The sequence below is a fragment of the Agrilus planipennis genome, unplaced genomic scaffold (assembly GCF_000699045.2).
Source record: "Agrilus planipennis isolate EAB-ADULT unplaced genomic scaffold, Apla_2.0 scaffold104, whole genome shotgun sequence".
In the NCBI taxonomy this organism is placed as follows: domain Eukaryota; kingdom Metazoa; phylum Arthropoda; class Insecta; order Coleoptera; family Buprestidae; genus Agrilus; species Agrilus planipennis.
Window position 1 is genome coordinate 976,308 of NW_020438892.1, and position 20,381 is coordinate 996,688.

The 20,381-nt window shown below is 33.8% G+C and overlaps 4 protein-coding genes and 1 pseudogene across 5 annotated transcripts in view; 3 read left to right on the forward strand and 2 right to left on the reverse strand.

The window, feature by feature from the left end:
• Positions 1-4,644, reverse strand: part of LOC112904014 (nuclear hormone receptor FTZ-F1-like) — a 34,740-nt gene extending 30,096 nt beyond the window's left edge. The window contains exon 1 of the mRNA XM_025973045.1: positions 3,569-4,644. Coding sequence (XP_025828830.1) covers positions 3,569-3,746 — 178 coding nt within the window. The 5' untranslated portion in view covers positions 3,747-4,644. The remainder of the gene's footprint in view (positions 1-3,568) is intronic.
• Positions 4,645-4,854: 210 nt separating this feature from the next.
• Positions 4,855-6,223, reverse strand: LOC108737128 (telomere length and silencing protein 1 homolog). Its single transcript, XM_018469817.2, has 4 exons — positions 5,993-6,223; positions 5,820-5,934; positions 5,249-5,756; positions 4,855-5,183 (listed from the first exon to the last, which is right to left on the reverse strand). The coding sequence occupies exons 1-4, from the start codon at positions 6,127-6,129 to the stop codon at positions 5,050-5,052; spliced, it is 894 nt and encodes a 297-aa protein (XP_018325319.1). The 5' UTR covers positions 6,130-6,223; the 3' UTR covers positions 4,855-5,049.
• Positions 6,224-6,318: 95 nt separating this feature from the next.
• LOC108737127 (probable medium-chain specific acyl-CoA dehydrogenase, mitochondrial) lies at positions 6,319-9,824 on the forward strand. The gene is made up of 10 exons (XM_018469816.2): positions 6,319-6,415; positions 6,475-6,648; positions 6,773-6,878; positions 7,260-7,427; positions 7,772-7,872; positions 7,927-8,007; positions 8,448-8,578; positions 8,675-8,783; positions 8,918-9,058; positions 9,218-9,824. The coding sequence occupies exons 2-10, from the start codon at positions 6,631-6,633 to the stop codon at positions 9,635-9,637; spliced, it is 1,275 nt and encodes a 424-aa protein (XP_018325318.1). The 5' UTR covers positions 6,319-6,415; positions 6,475-6,630; the 3' UTR covers positions 9,638-9,824.
• Positions 9,825-13,488: 3,664 nt separating this feature from the next.
• On the forward strand, positions 13,489-15,788 carry LOC108737129. Of its 2 annotated transcripts, none has more exons than XM_018469819.1 (3): positions 13,489-13,711; positions 13,825-13,919; positions 15,370-15,788. In XM_018469819.1, exons 1-3 carry the CDS (start codon positions 13,600-13,602, stop codon positions 15,523-15,525), a joined length of 363 nt encoding a protein of 120 aa, XP_018325321.1. In that variant the 5' UTR covers positions 13,489-13,599; the 3' UTR covers positions 15,526-15,788. The 2 variants fall into 2 exon arrangements, with proteins under 2 accessions (XP_018325321.1, XP_018325322.1); XM_018469820.1 differs by having other exon boundaries at positions 13,489-13,705.
• Positions 15,789-18,578: 2,790 nt separating this feature from the next.
• On the forward strand, positions 18,579-20,361 carry LOC108737122 (annotated as a pseudogene).
• The last annotated feature ends 20 nt before the right edge of the window (positions 20,362-20,381 follow it).

Consider the following 20,381-nt stretch of genomic DNA (forward strand, 5'->3'; position numbering starts at 1 on the left):
ACTCAAAAGTATCAACTTTTGAGAAATTGCACAGACGTTTCTAATAACAATAAAAAGTAAATAAAAAGAAAAACGATGTAAATGCCCTGTATAATAACAATAGATAAACGATATTGTCCGTTTGTTAAAAAAAAAGAGGAGAATAAGCAAAACAATCAGTAGTGCATCGACAAAAGAGCAGCAATAACAAAACAAAACAAAAATATTTATGGTATGTATTCTTTTGTTGTGATTTTCCGTTGTCTTCCTTGTTTTATTTGTCGTACATTTATCAATAAAACGGGGGTACATGAGCAATGCACTAGGATTACCAAATAGCTTCATATTAAAAAAACTAATAATAGAAGAAAATACCAGCAAAATGCACATATTATTCACAGTTTTCTTTATTGAAAATTATATGAAAGTCAATCAAAAATATTAAATGTAATACAACTAGAGGTTATTATCTCGAAAACAATAAGAAATATAATATTGTTTGCGTATAGGTATATTTTAATTATTTAATGGATGTTTAAAAATCTATTATATTATTTATCATTTCCTTATCAAACGCTGGTGCAATTGAGCTATGCGGTTGCACGTAACTAAAGTGCATTGGCTTACGGTGGTCATACAGGATTTCTTTGTGCATGCACTCGCGGCGACTGCAAAACGGTTTATTTTTGGATTCAAGGTGATATTATTACGGAGGTTTGCAAAATGCAATGAAAAAGATCGCTGACTTCCAAACGGAAAACTTACAAATCCATATAAATTCTCGTGTAAACAATAAATGTAAAAACAAACAATGAAATAGTGCCGACAAAATCAAGTCAAAATACAAAGACAAACGAAAATAAAGCACAGAAACAAATGAATATAAAACAGTAGAAATAAATAAACAAGAATTTAGAAACAGAAGAAAAGTAACGTGTATTTGTAGATATCAAGTAGGCCAGTTATATATCCTATCTCTAAAGTATACCGTAATTTGTCGCTAATTTGCCGCCAAATCCAAAAAATTGTCGCTCCAACCAGCTACTAGAAAATAGACGAAATACTGGCGCTACGCATAGCGCGTCTCCAAATAGAAGTGGCGTAGATAAATAGCGTAATGTCTAGAATTTGTCGCGGTACCTTTATCTCAAAATAGAAATGGTATAGAGAAATCCTGCAAGGACTTTAATTTGTCATTAATTTATCGGTATTTTTCTAATACATTTCTATTTCAAGTATGTGTAGTACCAGCTTGACAGCTTTTCAACAGTTTGTTGCTGAACAACTCGAGGCATAGACTTACGACAAAATGCACCATCATTTGTCACTAATTTTTTTCCACATTCATGAATTTGTCGCTCCAGACGGTAACTGGAAAATAGACAAAATTCTGGCAGCAAACATAGAGTTTCTCGAATCCAGAAATGGGGTGGACAAATACTGTAAGGTCTGGAATTTGTCGCTAATTTTGTCGTAAGTCAAGTTCGCGGAAAACGCAGTCTCTTCAATGGGAACCGTCAACAGGCACTATACATAACGTATCTCAAATAGAAATGGTATAGAGAAGTCCCATAGTTTGTCCATATTTTTCTAAGAGACCCTAAGTAATATATATATAAATATAAGTGTAACTTTACAACAACTTTCTTCAAATGTACGTTCAAATGTTTTAACTTAATGTGAATTTAATTGAAATTAAATTTTCTTCGAAAAGACCAACAACGTGCACTTTCAGATTTGGTAGGTAATTATTATTTACTAATTTGAAGTCGACTTTATAATTACCACTCCCAGTTTAACTAAAATTAACTTTTTTAATTCATTAAATCCCTGCCCTTTTTTTTTTTTAAGAAAATATTGTTCTTAAAAAATATTGAACTGAAAGTTTACTTTTGCACTTTCTGATCATCCCCTGTATCAGTCGGAGTAAATTTAAGTACGAAAAAGAAAAAAATGAGCGTCGTCCTAAATCCTGGCAAAGAAACAAAAGAAGAATCGCAAGACACACGAAATGTGTTAATGTTGCTGACAAGAGAAATAAAAGAAGATCGTTTTTAAGCCGAAAATGTTGTATGTGTCACAGTTTTGTTATAATTGCTTTGGAACAAGAATAATTACAGAAACAATAGACGCTCGCTCTGCTTCTTTACCAAAAATAAAGATGGAATTGTTAACTCATTTTCAAAAATAAATATTTCGCAGACTTATAAATACTCAATTTTGCAATGTTAATTAAACATTTCCACGGTTTTTTTCAGGAAATTTTCTTTTTAAGTGCACAAATAGATAGGTGCTCAGTTTCTCATATATTGCAATATCTATGCTTGTTATTTTAGTTGTTTACAAACTATTTCAGCAATTTAAAAATAGCTTAACATTTCCCACCCATTCTTTAATGTTAATGTTGTGACAATGTTCGATATTTGTCGTATACGTAATCGTTGCTAAGCCACTCAATTAACATTGTTTAAAGCGTATGTTTGTAACGACCAAAACCAATCAAATTAACACTAAACCAACGAAAATGCTAATTTATTAAAAATAGGTACGTGTTACTTTGAAATTCAATAATAAATGTGCATTCATTAACACTTTTAACATTTTTGCTAGGAGACAGACAAAAAAAATAGTCAAAAAAATAAATTAGATCTGTTTAAGTTTAAAAATGTGCATATTATTCTGTTCATATAAATTATTTACAATTTGTTATTATCAATTATTATAATAGCGCACATTTTGTCGCAATACCTCGTATGCGAACGATTAGGCTTTACAACAAAGAACTTAGCCTCAAAACCTATCGTAACAATGGGGTTTTTTGTTTTAAGTCTTGCAACACCGGCAAATGTCGAGCGATTGTTGAAAAAAAAAACGACAATCGGAAGGTCTAAAGTGACAAGAATGAAAACAAGCGCCAATTTATTTGTTTGAAATGCAACATCGCCGTTTGTTTCGAATGGCGCAGGCGCACGCTACGTTCAATACATAGAAGCAGAGAACCGCTTGCACCTGCACTTGAACCTGACCTATAATAGCACAAGCTGTCTAGTCTAGGGGTACCCTAGAAAAGCTAGAAATAGTACATACTGCCTTTATGGGTCAAGGAGGAACTAGACGACCTTGTCAGTTGATTTCCTTAACTTATCGTCAAAACAGACCCCCGGAAAACGATTCGTGCTGTCAGAAGAAAGAATACACAAGTGGAAAAAAATTGAAATGACAATCGGGCGTAACCAAACTGAAGACACAACAACGAAGGCCCAGTAAAATGCTAATTTGTCCCACTAACATCAATTTGCTCGCAGATAGCGCCGGACGTATGCGAGACAAGCGATGTAATACCTACATAACACAGAAACGGTTTCGCTAGTTATTTCTCTTTCAAATTCACTTTCACACACAAACAAGCAAAGAACTATTGCAGAATAAAAGAAAGTGAATCTTGTTAAAAGTCGATTACTGTTGCCAAAGCAGCCAAAGAACAATGGTTTACGTAGAAAACAGGTTTGCAGCGAGCAGAACACTTGGAGACAGGTCTCTTGCACTTTATAACCTGCAAAATTTGATGTAAAACATGTACGATTTTTACCTGTCGAATTCGATGTAAAAGGCACTGGGGGATCTGCGTTTTCTTCTTGCGTTATCGCCATTTCGACTTCTTCGTTTAAAATAACAACCGAAGTCGTACCGTTTTGATTATTCTGACTGCTGCTCGTAGATGCGGCAACAGAGCTAGGTACGCTCATACTTGTCGCCTCTTCGTGCATTGTTTATCCTTGTACACAAGCCTCCCGTGATGATAACCGATTTTAGCCCGACTCAGAGCTTTGCAAAGCTCTGACCTTCAAAAACACACCAAGGTCCCACAAATATCTATTTCTTTACGCGGTATAAAAATCGAACGTTGTATAAATATAGGTCTGTAGGCCACTTCGCTTACACTTTACATTCAGACATGACCACTGTGTCAAATCAGCAACCGTTTTCATAACCTACAAAAACAGGTTTTCTCGCACCAATCGTTCGTCGATCGATTTAAAATCGACGATCGTTGTCGACTTGGTTTGTTAATAATCGTGTTATCATTTTCGTGGCTTCCCCTTGTCGAATCCCGGGGTGTTTTCGTCAATGTTACGTTTTCGGAACACTTTCACAAAAAAAAGTAGGTCACAAACGACGTATCGGTAGTGTTTGTGATGTTATTACGCAATAACAGCATCTACAAAGTGCTATTTAAATTACAAAACAAATGACACGAGATCGACACTCAAAAAATTATTCCGATTTCGCTTCACTTATCACAAACGCGATCTTGACTAAGAATTTGTCTGCGTGCGCATGTTAAACAGACACTTTCGGTTACCCACGAGCGGCAATAATAAAACACCAAGCGATATCGCTCCACTCAAACATTTCTTTTAATTACATAACCGCTTATTTTTAATGACCGAATGTATAATTGCATTTAACTATCCTTTTTATACACATTTACCTTCACCGTCACTCAATTGCCAGCAGGCAAGGCTTGTTTCTTTCTATTTTCAGCTGTTTAAAGTGTTTACACTTGTTTTTAACAATGGGGTCTCCATTTGTCTTTTCAACAATGTAGGGTTTTTTATTTGTCGCTTCAACAATTGAGGGTTTTGTCAATTAGTGTTTCTGCAACAATGTGGTGTTTTGAACTTGTCTTTGAACAAGTGTTTATCACATTGTTGCCAAAAATAATTTTGTTTTCAATTATTATTGACTTAAATTGAATAAAACGGACATAATTGTATTAAATATATGGTTTTTAATTATCCTACTTATTTTTTTTTGAGTAATAATTAATAATTCATTACAATTTAAAGTGAAAAACAAAGAAAAATACTTAAATAAGTCAAAACAATGTTTCTTTCTTATAATTAAGAAACAAATATACAATTACTTGTACGTTACATCTCCTTAATTAGTAAATAAATACATGTACCTACTACAATATAAGAATTATCATACGAAAGGACTTAATAAACAGCTATTCCTTTAATACACAATTTCTGATTAAAAATGAGGACAATTATCATTGTGACGTTAGTGCCTTCTAAACTGTTTCTTGAACCTTTCGTAATGATAGTCATCAGTGGCCTTTTCGTCTTTTTTTGACTTCTTATCTTCGTTTTCTGGCTTCAATTTCTTGATAGGAACCTCTGGGACATCCACGTTAACTAAAAAAAAAAATATTACATGATCAGTACACAATTTCATTTAATTAATTAAACTTAACACATACAGCGATTATGCTGAGCAAAATTAGATGCCATATTTGTGGGTACAAATTGTGATGGGCCATCCTTTTTCCTGTTTTGTTCCCACAACAGTCTTAATTTTGCTTCCTCTGTGGCTTCAATATTTTTTATTTTCACTTCAATTCCCAAATCAACTTCCGGAATGCCATTTAGCATTTGATTTGAAAGCATTTCCTCGTTTTTCCTGTGTGAAGACTCCTTCAAATGATCAGGAAGAGCCTGTAAAGCGGCCTCCTCGGGGGATAAGTATTTGGTTTTTGAAAAACTTTGTTCACCTTCATCTTTTTTAATATCTGTTCCTTTGCCCTTTCGTTTAGCTAATTGTTCATCAATATATTTCATCATCTCGTCATCCTCGTCCCTTTTATTAGTTTCTACTGAGAATTGAGTGCCAATCCCTGTATCATAGGCATCATCGATTTGCTTCAGTTTGCCATTTTTCAATGCCTGCATATTGACCATTCCACCTGCTTTTGCTTTGAATGTGTCGCTCTAAAATTGTTTCAATTAATTAACTTAAGCACTCTAGGGTTTGGCAATTAGTAAAGTACTTACAGTTTGGCTTTCTCCTTCGCCTGATATTTTCTTGCCTATGGTCATACTAACTATGTTTACTCCACGGGGCCTCTTTCTCAGGTTTTGTAGTAGTTTTAGGTCTTCTAAGTTTGTGCTAAAGTGTTTTATTAGTGTTTTAATGTAAATACACATATTAAAAGCATCTTAGTTACTTAATTTCGTTTTCATCTGACCCACTCTCGTTTGAGGATGCCCTTTTTCTCAGTGGCTTTCGCTTTTTGGGTTTAAAGGAGAAATTTGTATTTTCAGGTATGTTGTCTGAATTGTTATCATTCGATTCATTTAACATTTTATCGACAACAAATTGTTTAATTCTAAAAAAAATATATTTTGACAAATAGTTCTATTATAACCTACAAATCTGACGTTTTGATACTGCAGTTCCGGTGTTTGTCGATAGATGTCTCCCAATGGTGCTTGTGTACAAAATTCATTCAACCACTTTGGCAATGTTTATATTAAAATCTAGTATTTTGTTTAATTGTTTTTATTAATATCTGAAAGTATAATTTTTGCTTGCTTTCGTTAGAATCTGACTCTTGTGCATTGTTTTTCTTATTTAATTCAAGTCCTTAGTGAGAGATTAGATTATTAGTGTAGGTTAGGAATTTATTAAAAATATTTTCATTTTTAGAACAGAGCAACTTGTATTTTGTACTTTGTACTGAACTGTTATAATAAGCTACCGTCATATAATTAAGAGATATAATCTATTTAAAAGGTGTCTATTCGAAGTGTAAGTGGAAGTTTTAAGTTTCATTTTAGTGTTGGAGAATAATACAGTCCAAAAATGAACTGTGTACCCAAGGTAAGAATGCTTTTCATGTTTATAATTTTTGTTGTTTCATTTGTTTTAGTTGTTTTGTTTTTATTATGAAGCTGATTATGAAATACAAGGTGCGTTTGGGAAATACTAATGTGTATATTTGTAGGTTCTGCGTGGAGCGGTCCAACCAGTTGTTAGAGCTCTATCAACTACCTCATTTGCTGCACAAAAGCCTGCTGAAGATGTAGCTTCCGGTGCTTCATTTAGTTTTGGTTAGTATAATTTTTTATATCAATTTTGGGTTTGATTTCTTTTAAATTGTATTAGCTACATAAAGAGTATAAATTGATATGAATGACAATCAAAACAGATTTTATATAAGAAATTCACCCTTAACTTGATTGTAAGTATTGCTTCCATATTCGTGTATAAATTTAAAACTGATTGTTTGTGGTGATATCAAGAAAGTAATTATTTATCTTTAATTTAAACGGTTACCTATTACACTTTATAGTAAACAAGTTGTTTATAATTTTATGGATATAATAATAGATAAAACGTTATTTGCATATCTCCAAGGTTTATTATGTATTGTAGTAACTGATTAATAATAACTAAAATAAAGAGTTGATGTGCTTTTTTTATGTTCTTAGAGCTATCTGATACTCAAAAAGAGTTCCAAGAGCTGGCTAGAAAGTTTACCAGAGAAGAAATTGTTCCTGTAGCTGCTCATTATGACAGGACAGGGGAATATCCATGGCCCTTAGTAAAAAAGGCTTGGGAACTTGGTCTTATGAATGGACACATTCCCGAAGATATTGGTAAGCTTTTAATGCTTTAAATAAAGTACCGAAGTCAATTTCAGACTTTTGGCAATGTTTCAGGTCCTTTAAGTGTTTGACTTTAAAAGACAAACGTTTTTATAGACGTTCATACGTTATTAAACTTTATTTTTTAGTTGCTTCTATTTTTCTGTTAAATTTTATTTGTAGCTCTTAGGAAGGTCCTATTATGTATTTGTTTTTAGTAATCAAATGTTTTGTTAGACGTTCATATGTTACTATTTCTTTATGGTTTGCTTTGTTTATTTTTGTTTTTGCTTGTATAGTTTTTGTTTTTTCTGTTATAGCTTTGTTTTAAGTTGTTTTTTTTTTGTTTCTTTAAGGGGGTCTTGGCCAAGGAGTTTTCGATGGATGTTTAATAGGTGAGGAAATAAGTTATGGGTGCACTGGAATCGGGACAGCTATAGAGGGAACAAGTTTAGGGGTACATAGTTTTGGGTAATTTATTTACAAATTAATAAACGACCTGTTTTTTTAGCAAGCTCCTGTTTTACTCGCCGGTAACAAGGAACAGAAAAAAAAATACTTGGGACGACTTCTGGAAGAGCCACTTGTAGCTGTGAGTAAAATAAATATCTGTTAATTTATTTTTTTTAAAATATACTAATTCTTTCCCCTGACCCCGCCCATTTTTATTGCTTCGCTATGACGTAGTGTCGGCCATCATTTTTTCTAATTGTTGCTGTTGTCGGCCATGATTGTTTTCTAATTGTTGCTGTTGTCGGCCATCATTCTTTTCTAATTGTTGCAGTTGTCGGCCATCATTCTTTTTCAATTGTTGTCGCATTGTCACTGATGTCAACCATTATGGTTTTTTGACAAGTGTCAATCAATTAATGATTAAAATTTAAAGAAATTGTTTGTAGATAGGTGTGCAACACACTTTCAATCACGTAATACTACTTTTCCCTGTGCTGACAGCACTCATATTTTTTTATATATTTATAATATCTGATTTGTAGAGAAAACTAATATAAATTATTATTTTGTTCTTTTTAGGCTTATTGTGTAACTGAGCCAACAGCTGGGTCAGATGTGGCTGGAGTAAAAACAAAAGCTGAGAAAAAGGGGGACGAGTGGATTCTAAATGGACAAAAGATGTGGATCACTAACGGAGGCGTGGCTAATTGGTAATAAAATAAAATACAAACGCGAAATATTTGTTTGTCTAGTGTCGATTGTTTTTGTGAATTGTTTCTTGTAAAACTTTAAATAATTGTTCACAGGTACTTTGTCCTGGCAAGGACCAATCCAGACCCCAAATGCCCTGCAAGCAAGGCTTTTACTGGGTTTATTGTAGAACGAGAGTGGCCAGGTGTTACACCTGGAAGAAAAGTAAGCGAAGAAAACTGTTAACACCTATTTTCGCAATATTGAAGTTTATAGGGCTTAAACGACCTTTTTAGTTTAATTTTTCTTTTCATTACTAGAATATTAACGTGACTATATATTTTTTACTGTTTTAAAAGGAAATAAACATGGGCCAGCGCGCTTCAGACACCCGGGGAATAACCTTCGAGGATGTGAGGGTACCAAAAGAAAATGTTCTTATAGGAGAAGGCGCAGGCTTTAAGATAGCCATGGGTTGTTTTGATATAACTAGACCACCAGTAAGTGTCATATTTTTCTTTCTTTTGTTTCTAAATCTATTGTTTTTTGTTTTCGTTTGTTCATACATATGTTTGTAGTTGTTCTCTAGCAATTGTCCCTTCTTTTTTTTCTCGTTCACTTGTTTTCAAATCTAATGTTTTCGTTCTGTTTGCTAATAGGTGGCCTGCGGAGCAACAGGTCTTGCGCAGCGTTGCCTTGACGAAGCTTCGAAATACGCGAACGAACGCAAAACGTTCGGCGTACCGATTTCGCACCATCAAGCGGTGGCGTTCATGCTCGCCGACATGGCGATCGGGGTTGAAACCGCCCGATTGGGGTGGATGCGGGCTGCGTGGGAAGTGGACCAGGGCCGAAGGAACACTTATTACGCGTCTATTGCTAAGGCGTACGCGGCAGAGGTGGCGAACAAGTGCGCATCGGACGCCGTTCAAATATTTGGCGGAAACGGTTTCAATAGCGAGTATCCAGTTGAAAAGCTGATGCGCGACGCCAAGATTTACATGATTTACGAGGGAACGTCCCAGGTACAGAGGCTAATCATCTCAAGAGCTATCATCGACAGGGCCAAGACTTTGTAAGCGGGAAATTTGGAACGCTGATCATAGAAAAGACGTATTTTTAACTGATTTAATTAAGTGGTTAGGTATTACTGGTAATGCTGTATTCAACTGTTAACGTTTAAAAGACAACTGCTGTACAAATTATACATATTTTTGTTTTTCTTTTGTTTTTTGTTATACACGCATACAAAGACATTTTACAATATTGTTTATCTTTACTATCGAATTGTTATTCTACTTGGTACATCGGTCTGTTAAAACTTACAATACGAATATTTTGTCTTTCAATTATTAAAATACATATTTTCTTATTATTTTCGTTGTTTTAAATTTTGTTTATTTACAAAACCCCTTATGTAATTATTATTTAATTATTCACTATTTGCATAATAAAACATCGTTTTCTGTTTTATCTCTTAAGGGTTCTGTGTTACAGTTTAAAAATGAAACGGAAACCATAAAACAACTCACACTCCCTTCCTCCCTCCCACCCCCTGTTTATCGTAATTCAATCAATCAAAATTACCATTTTTTATATGCATATGTTATAGTATCTGAGAGGTTTCTTTTATTTTTCAGGGTCATGCGGCATATGATTAGAAAAGGTAAGTCATACAAAATACAAAAATTTCTTGTTATTTTGATGAATATCCTCAAAGATATTACCTTAAACGTGCCCCAGAACTTGCATACGGGCTGTCAAATAAATTTGTTTTTTAATCGGAAATTTAGTTGAGCTTTTTTAAAACGTAAAATTATTGACGATTTTAACAGTTTCTCACCTTTAACTTATTTATTAATGCAGTTATCATCAAACGGATTGCACCACAAGATTCTACAGCATCTTTTACCCCTAATGATTGTTATAGAGGGCGTCAAATAGTTTGTTTTTGTACCGGAAACTGAGATGCGCTTTTTTAAAACGTAAAGTTATTGACGATTTTAACAGTTTTTCACCCTTAACTTATTTATTAATGGAGTTATCATCAAACAGATTGCACCACAAGATTTTACAGCATCTTTTACCCCTAATGATTGTTATAGAGGGCGTCAAATAGTTTGTTTTTGTACCGGAAACTGAGATGCGCTTTTTTAAAACGTAAAATTATTGACGATTTTAACAGTTTTTCACCCTTAACTTATTTATTAATGGAGTTATCATCAAACAGATTGCACCACAAGATTCCGCAGCATCTTTTACCCTAATGATTGCTATAGAGGGCGTCAAATAATTTGTTTCTGTACCGGAAACTTAGATGCGCTTTTTTAAAACGTAAAACTATTAACGATTTTAACAGTTTTTCACCCCTAACTTCCTTATCTATGGAGTTATCATCAAACAGATTGCACCACAAGATTCCGCAGCATCTTTTACCCCTAATGATTGCTATAGAGGGCGTCAAATAATTTGTTTCTGTACCGGAAACTTAGATGCGCTTTTTTAAAACGTAAAACTATTAACGATTTTAACTGTTTTTCGCCCCTAACTTCCTTATCTATGGAGTTATCATCAAACAGATTGCACCACAAGATTCCGCAGCATCTTTTACCCTAATGATTGCTATAGAGGGCGTCAAATAATTTGTTTTTGTACCGGAAACTGAGATGCGCTTTTTTAAAACGTAAAATTATTGACGATTTTAACAGTTTTTCGCCCTTAACTTCATTACCTATGGAGCTATCATCAAACAGATTGCACCACCAGATTCTACAGTATCTTTTACCCCTGATGAATGTTATTGAGGGCGTCAAATAATTTGTTTTTGTACCGGAAACTGAGATGCGCTTTTTTAAAACGTAAAATTATTGACGATTTTAACAGTTTTTCACCCTTATCTTTCTTATCTATGAAGCTTTCCTCAAACAGATTACACCACAATATTCTACAGCATCTTTTAGCCCTAATGAATGTTATAGAGGGCGTCAAATTATTTGTTTTTGTACCGGAAATTGAGATGCGCCTTTTTCAAGCGCTATATTTTTGACAGTTTTACCAGTTTCATCCCTAGCTTTTTGATCTGGGGAGCTATCGTCAACCAGATTGCAACATAGTGAAAGGCAGGAATGAAATTGCGTTTTGTACTTTTTGGTGAGCTTTTGTTTCGAGCAGTGTATTTTGTTGTTTTCTTGGAATCGTTTTTATTATTTTTTTTATTAATTTGGTATACTTTAAATACATTGTATGTAACAGTTTAAGTATTTTTAAATATGTGTGTATAATGTTCATATTTATGAATTTATCAGTGCGAAACACGTATTTTTCGAAATTATCTGAAATTAATCCAAAAGAAAAATGCATATTTTCGATAAGATATCAGCTTTATTAAAAAAAACGGACTTAATAAGTGAATTAAGATATTTCAAATCCTTTGTCTGATGCTCCAACGTTTCCACAGTGAATTGCTGGAGGAGATTTTGATGTACTGCACGTTAGACTGTCTGATCGTGATCGGGATCGTGATATGTCACAATAACAACATTGGAATGAAGCAATACGTTTTTAATTGCGGTTTATTATTTACTGAGGAAATGTGTAATAGATTATACTAAAACTATCTTTAATAGTAATTGATTTCTAATAAACATTTCAAGTATCTACGCAATTACTGTAGATAGAATTAATACCTGTTAGTCGTCGACAAATAAAAAGTGATAAAAAGGACCGGTATGGAGCCCTAAGGTAACGATAAGGGAACTTAATCTCAGAACTTATCAGGCAATAAAGGTTTTAGTTTTTGTTAGGTAACATTGCAACCAATGAAATTCATGTTTTCTTAATCTGCATATTTGTTTTTGTACAGGGGGTAAATAATAATAATAATAATAAAACAATGACAGTTATGAAGCAATTGTTTTTTTGATATTTCGAGTTGAACATTCAAGGGATGTATTAATGCTTCCAACATGCATTGAATTCATAATTCAACTTTTTTTATTTCTTTTTTAAAGAATGCTATGTTGAATAACTGTAAAATTAATAATGTCTGCACCACCCTCCTCACCCCGAAACATCTCCCGCCTAGATGGAGTAGTAAAAGAATGTACCACGAGATGAAACTTGGACCTATATATAGTAGAAGCATTTCTTAACTTAACAAAGGCGTGTTAAAAAAACAAATGACTATAGTCCCAGGTGGAAACAAGAAAGAAGATATGTCAATTGTCACAAACAATTTATTACAGACTATGCCAATTTTGAACGTTTCAACTATACCTTCTATATTGAAGAGTTCGAAGTCCTTATAAATGATACAAATTTTAAAACTATAAAAAATGATAGTAAGTAATAAATTGACAAAAAGAAAGACAATTAGAATAAACCCCAAAACTATTTCAACGAAGGGATTTTTGAATTATCCAATTAAACTCAGCTTGAACTTTAGCTTGCTGCAAGTAATTGATAAAATTTTTCAAACAAGTTGCAAAAGTTCTTAAATTTGGGGTGGAGGGTGTTTCGACACTGTAACCGCCTTTTTTTAAGTACTTTTCGGTCTTGGTTGTGATTCGACTTGATACAGAACAGCCCCTAGATGAGTCTCAATTTAACCCCGCTTATCTTTATAATTTCCACGATGTGTTACATTTATTAGAGAAACTTCAAAGCTTTTGGGTAATATAAATTATAAATACAACAACTACATGTCTTATTATTTTTGTTATCCTTATTTTAACAAATATAAAACTGAGTATCTAGTAATATATTGATTTGGTAGGTACCTGCTTGGTTGTATTTAATAAATTTTTAAATTAATTGGTGTTTGAGGCCTCACTGCTCACGTAATCAACATTACGTTTATATATGGTAGAGGATTATCCTGATTTACAATCCTGATACGTAAAACGAATACAACAAATAAACATAATCGTTTAGATATTTCATTATTTGCAGTTTTAATTCACACTTGTTCGTCAATAGTTGAAAATCGTTATCGAAAATTGCATTTGTTAATATAAAATAACAAAAGAATAATAGGAGGAGGATGTTTTCTAGCAGTTTTCGGTCCATTTTGGTGATAGGTTTTAGTTTGTTTATTGGCATTCGTTCGTTCGATTTTGACGAATTACTGGAGAATGTTCCTGAATCAGGTATAGGTAATGAAATACATACTTAAGTCACTATTTTTAAAATGAATACAAAAATAGAATAATATTTGACAACATGGAAAGCTATATATAAATAAAAGTCCTTTCTTTATACTTTTTAGAACAATTTGAGTTTCTAAGGTATCATCTTCAGAGAGGGTATTCTATAAACAAACGTTTTGGCGCAAATGAATCAGAACATATTGGTAAAGATATTGTAAGTTGTTAAGTATGATGAACTTTTGATTATTAAAACTTTGTGGTATATCCAATAGTAAACCAAATGGATAAGAAAATTATAAGTTCTTGTTTAGTAAAATAACATTCATTCATAGATAGGTTAAGACTTTATGTGCTGATGACATCTAATTAGATCGAAATACTTAATACTGTCTTGTGTTAGTGAATTAATTTTACCACTACTGATAACCTTAAATTAATAATGAAAAATTGTTGTTGTTGTCACTTCCTTGCGGGGATTTGAACCCTGGCCCCTAGAGTACTTGAACCAGTATCTGTAGTGGATAAAATTAATTCAAAAATTAATTCACTAACATATTGAAACAACGATTCACTTATTTGCAACTCACTACAGTATTATTTCTGTATAGTTTAAACAATAACTAAATTTTCTTGGAGTTTTAACTAATTATAGTGTTCAATTATATCATAATTATTAACATAAACCTTAGAAAAATTGCTTAAATGCTTTATCAAACAAAACACAGAAATAGAGTAATTTAATTTTATTTTCAAGATATTTGGGTATTTTTTATTTTTTTCGTACATTTTGGATCATTTAGTGTAAAGTATGTGATTTAGAATAAACGAAAATCGATATTAATTACATTTGATGACGAAAACGTTTCGGATATTATAGGCCATTACCAAGAGTACCATTGAAAAGTAAATTTCATCATCATCATCATAAGGTCATCAGTCCTAAGACTGGTTGGACACGTACCTCCACTCTTTCCTATCCTGAGCTAAACTTCGCATTTCCCTAAAACTAGAACAGCCCACATCCTTAACTATTTGCGAACAGTAATCTAATCTAGGTCTACCTCTACCCCTCCTAACTCCTGTTTCTGTCTCTAATATCTCTCTGACTAGACCTTCATGCCTGAGAAGGTGTCCTACCAACCTATCTCGCCTATTTTTAATTGTCTTCCGTAGAGCTCTGTTCTCCTATTCTTTCCAATACCTCTCCATTTCTAACCTTTTCTACCCACGATATCCTCATCCGCCTATAACACCACATTTCGAACGCTTCTAACCTTTTCTTTTCCGCCGCGCCCACTATCCATGTTTCGCACCCGTACAACGCTGTGCTCCAAACATATACCTTTAACAACCTTTTTCGAATTTCTAAATTAACCGTTCGCGAGCATAGAAGTGACTTCTTTTTATTAAAGGCGACACGACCCTGCGCTATCCTCTGCTTTGTATCCCTACCACTCCTTCCGTCCTGACTTATCTGACTTCCTAGGTATCTAAAATCAGCCACTTCTTCTAATTTTTCGTCTCCTATCTTTATATTCGCTCTTTCCCTACTTTTTCTTCCCTTGCATACCAGTATTTTAGTTTTACTTTTATTTAATAAATTTAATAAATAAAAAATATTTTTGAAAACTAGTCTTGGGACTTACGTAAATTTTCTGTTTTAGATATCTCCAGGTGATTTACTATGTTTAAAAGTTTATGCTTATGTTATTGACAATTTTAACATAATTCTGGAAGAGAATGCATTGGCTTGTAACTCATGCGTTTGTTTTGACAATGGACAATGCATTGATCTTGGGGATGTTGGAATCCACCCGTAAAGCATTGCTAATATTAAAAAATAAACCAAAACATCATATTCTTAATTCTTAATATAAGAATACAATATAATTTTATTGTACCAACTATTGATTTAAATATTGCGGGTAATTCTCGCGACGATAAATATTTTTAGTCAAAAAATCCAAGTGTTTTTGTCACACACTTCTTTCTAGTAATACAAAATGTTAATTGACTTCTTAATTGGTTTGGTTTGTTGTTGAACTATTGTACCACACACTTGAGAATATTTACTGATAACAAAGCTGTTTTTATCTTTGACCTCTGTCCCCATCTCCAACGGCGGAGTATAAAAATTTTTGCATGGTATTTGCAAAGTTCGCTTTTATCCTAATGAGTTTTTTCTTTGATATAAATTATTACGTATTTGTTTTAGATTCTTTTGAACTGTGATTTTATCTTTCAAAATTTTTGAGTTTCATTTATTTTATAAACAATAACAACGATAAAACCATCAAGATTTGCTAAAGTACATATTACATATTAAATATTTAATAACAAAAATAAACGAAGAATTAATCGAAATTTTTATTGCAGACTTGTTTAGGCAATTGTTTTTTTACTAGCTAACTTTTGACTTGAAACAAATGTTAAACAATACTGATAAAACGGTTTCCAAATTTATGATTTTATTATTTATTTCTATACTAGGTTTTACACGCGTCTTCGCTCGCCTTGATGTCTTAAATACATGTTAAAGATAATCGACGACCACATAAAACTAATTTTTGTATTCTTCGGGAAGAGTATTACTTTTTTGGATAAAAAATACTCTATGTCCTTTTCTGAATCCCTGACAATATGTAGACAAAATTTCATGATGATTCGTTGAGTAGTTAAGGCGTAAACTAGTAACAAACAAACATACATTTGCGTTTGTAATATTAAGGTAGCATAAAATAAATTTAGAATGAACAAAAGTAAATTTTGAAGTTGGTTGATTTGAAATAAAACCGATAAAAATAAAATTGTTTTCTGGATTTTACTATTAAAAAAACTTTAGTGTTTAATCTGTAAATGATAAATACTTCTCGATGTATAGCCACATTTGCCTAATCTTTTTATTAACAATCGGAAAACTCAGTTTTTGGGAAGTTAAATTTTTTGATTACGCAGATTTTCAATTTCACTTTTTATGCACCCGTTTGGAGTTTAGTTTGTGACTATAAGAGTCATATCTATTTTATCAATTTATGAATGAAGCCGAAACCACACATAATCTAACAATAGAAAAGGTTATCATAAAGTACACTGCACACTGTAAGTTATTTGCATGATAGTTACAGCATCATAATTTTGTGTATTTAGCCGATAAGAAAAGAGACAGTTTAAATTTATGGAAATATTATACAAGTACGGCAAAATGTTCGTCGAACATACACAAAAATGTGTAATTTGGCGAACGTATGAAATGTGCTCTTCAATCACAACTATCTGAAGACTGTCTTAAACTAGCGGAACTATTAGTTTATTTTGAATAAAGTATTAAATTTTCAGATGACCAGGGTACCCGGTTTGGATCCGGTAGTTGTTTTATGATCCGGCCTGGTACCGGATAATAACGCCGGGTGTTCGGTAGTACAGGGAAATTCTACTAGAAAAATAAACACTAGCAATAATAATTTAATAAGCGAAAGAAAACGTCTGCCTAATGAAAATTAGTAATTAAGATAGTATTAAGATAGCTTGCCCTAATTTATATTATTTATTGATTACTAAACTAAATTGTATGTTATATTGACATAGTTCTTGTGTTTACTTTTTTTCGTGAACAAGGATACATCAGTGTAACTGAACTGTTACAATTTCTGTCGGTTGTTGGTATAATAGGTTTTGATTAACGATAACTTATTAGTATAGTTGGGACGTTTAAAATTGGCATAGTTCGCAATAAAACTATCCCACTTACATTATTCTTTCAACTTATTAACCAGATTAGATCGGTTGCTGACAGAACGTCTCATTTTATTCAGGACAAACGTTGTAGGGAGGGAATATCGTTAAGATAGAAAAGAGATGCCAGGTAGCAATTGCAGCGGACACTAGCAAAGATAAAGGAATAACCTTACACCGATTGATGTGTAACAGAAAGAGATACAGACAAGCAGAATTTAACATGTTGCCAGCATTGGACTTTAAAGAAAGTTCAATATTCTCAGGAATTTAGGGAAGAAAAGGCACTTGTTTAAAGATATAATTTCAACCAGGCATTTATAAAGCCGACCCTGATCTTTTGCGTCCCTAGCAACTTCTAACCGCTGTATCGCTTACTGTCATTCGGTTATCTTTTTTCACTTTATCAGTACTACTCATGAAGCATTTTCTGACTTAACTTGAGCGTGTTCAAAACACAACAAATGACTATCGTCCTAAGTGGAAGCAAGAACGAAGATACGTCCATATATATGGACCTTGTTGTGGACATTGCCAATTATAATCGTCCCAACTGTATGATCTTATCACCTTGCAGACTTTTACTGTTTATGACCATTATAATCTCGCTTAAGATCCGCCGGTAAATGTCAAGATGATGGCCCCTTTTGGGGGTGGGGGTGGGTGGGATTGAAAGAGGGTGGTCACTTGAACAAAACCCGATAACATAACCTAACATAACCTAACCTAACCTAACCTACCCTATTGATAAAGATATTTAAATAATGTTGTATATGACTTTCTTAATATTTTAATGTATTTTTCCATTAGTTTTACCTTTGAATATTGTTTAAGAATGACTATATAAATATTTACATGCCTAGAAATGTATAAAAATTGGCATATTTATTAACTTTGAACCCCTGTAACTTTTTAAGGGGGTGAGACCGCCACGAAATTTTTATGGTACAGTGGCGGGGGAGACATCCTCTTTCGATACCCCCCATCCCCACCCCCTTCGGGCGTAGGGGCCATCATCTAGACCTTTACCAGATCCGCCAACCAATAATTAAAATTTCATTATGAATACTTGGCTAATGGATATTTGTACTTAGTTCGCCGCTAGTGTATATGTATACCAAGCCATACGTATATATATGTAGGCAGTAGATTTTGCCGTTATCTCTACGAATAGACTATTATTATGTATTGTTGTGGTAGAGTTATTAAGCAATCTTCCTACACGGCCTTGCGATAACGAGCTTCTACTGAATAATCGTTTCTATTCACATTTCAACTTCAACCTTCCCTTCTTGGTAATATGTTGTCTCTTATTCCTACCGTAATGTTCGTAATTGCGAGTTCATCGGCAGCGGTTAGTGATAACGGTGACTGTGCATCCTACCGTTACTGGAAGCAACGCAAAAACATTCTGCAAAGGGAAACCGACCGGTCGCTTGGTAGTCAAATAACACTGAACCTCTTGGAAAGTCAGGTGAACGAAATCCTTTTGGAGTTGAAAGCGAAAGAACTGTCGGCCTCCTATTTGAACACCAGTTTGTACTCGCCGGCATGGCTCTTCGCTGATGTGAAAAACGAAATCGAAAAATCGGAACTGTTTCAGTTTATAAAAGCGTTACCGAAAGGCTCGTCTCTTCATACCCATTTGACCGCTTCCGTTTCTTTCGACTTCGTCTTCTGGAACATCACCCACATGGACGATTTGTACATATGCAAGGACAAGGCCAAAATGTATTTTTTTCGAGAAGGGCAACAGAATAACGTTTGCAAGTGGACCAAACTGGAACATTTGAGGCGGATAGACCCAACGATCGACGACTGGCTCAAGAACAGAATGGTCATTGATTCTAACACCCGGAAAACGTACCAGAACAACTTAGAAGTGTGGAAGAAGTTTTTATCTCTCTTCAGCACTTACAACGGACTTGTTTCGTACATTCCGGTGTACGAGAAGCTCACTTATCAATCCCTGAAGGAGTTGTATGAAGACAATGTGTTTTACGCGGAGTTTCGGGCCAACTTTTGGCCCGTGTACGATCTGGACAACATGTACGAACCAGATATGTTTTTGCAAATATTTATTGACACAGTTAAACGGTTCCAAATAGACCATCCCGATTTTTTGGGAGCGAAGATAATCTTCTCCCCGTCGAGGAACATGGACGACAAAGACTTCGACGAAAGCATAAAGCTTTATCTGAAAATGCAAAAAAAATATCCTGAATATTTGGTGGGATTCGACCTGGTCGGGTTCGAAGATCCGGGAGTGCCACTGAAAAACAGAATTGGAAGACTGCTCCCGATAAAGGGGAAGGTGAATTTCGTGTTTCACGCCGGAGAAACAAACTGGAACGGGTATGACGTAGACGAAAATTTGGTGGACGCCATCTTGTTGGGATCTAAAAGGATAGGACATGCGTATAGTTTAAATAAACACCCTGTATTACTGAACAAGGTTAAAAAAAGGAACATTGGATTAGAGATATCACCCATATCTAATCAAGTGTTGTGGTTGGTTGACGATTTGAGAAACCATCCGGCTACTATGTACGTCTCAAGAGGGTTACCGTTGATCATATGTAACGACGACCCTGGACTGTGGGGGGCTAAAGGCTTGAGTTACGATTGGTATTTGGCCTTTTTGGCGTTCTCTAAGAAGAACGCTGGATTGGAATTTTTGAAACAGTTGGCGCTCAATTCAATAGAACAGTCTCTTATAAGTTACGATGAAAAGCAATCGGCTTTGGACGTTTTCGAAGCAAACTGGTTACGATTTTTGCGAACTGTTTATGTCGAAAAAGTTATGTTTGTGAAAATGAAAAACGGGAACCATCATTCGTAGCTTTTTTATTAGAGTATAAAGATCCCAGAACCGTTAGACATTACTTATTTTCTGAATAATAAAATGGTTTTCTTTAAAGTCTGAGTGCTGATGTGTCTATAC

What these genes read in the sequence shown, in the direction of transcription:
- LOC108737128 (XM_018469817.2), bottom strand. Translation starts at nt 6,129, where the DNA reads ATGTTAAATGAATCGAATGATAACAATTCAGACAACATACCTGAAAAT. An exon ending in TCAGATGAAAACGAAATTAA is followed by an intron (nt 5,935 to 5,992) that starts GTAACTAAGATG and finishes AAAACACTTTAG; the next exon opens with CACAAACTTAGAAGACCTAA. An exon ending in TTTTGCTCAGCATAATCGCT is followed by an intron (nt 5,184 to 5,248) that starts GTATGTGTTAAG and finishes TTTTTTTTTTAG; the next exon opens with TTAACGTGGATGTCCCAGAG.
- LOC108737127 (XM_018469816.2), top strand. An exon ending in CGGTGCTTCATTTAGTTTTG is followed by an intron (nt 6,879 to 7,259) that starts GTTAGTATAATT and finishes TTATGTTCTTAG; the next exon opens with AGCTATCTGATACTCAAAAA. An exon ending in ACACATTCCCGAAGATATTG is followed by an intron (nt 7,428 to 7,771) that starts GTAAGCTTTTAA and finishes TGTTTCTTTAAG; the next exon opens with GGGGTCTTGGCCAAGGAGTT.
- LOC108737129 (XM_018469819.1), top strand. Translation starts at nt 13,600, where the DNA reads ATGTTTTCTAGCAGTTTTCGGTCCATTTTGGTGATAGGTTTTAGTTTG. An exon ending in TGTTCCTGAATCAGGTATAG is followed by an intron (nt 13,712 to 13,824) that starts GTAATGAAATAC and finishes TATACTTTTTAG; the next exon opens with AACAATTTGAGTTTCTAAGG. An exon ending in AACATATTGGTAAAGATATT is followed by an intron (nt 13,920 to 15,369) that starts GTAAGTTGTTAA and finishes TTTCTGTTTTAG; the next exon opens with ATATCTCCAGGTGATTTACT.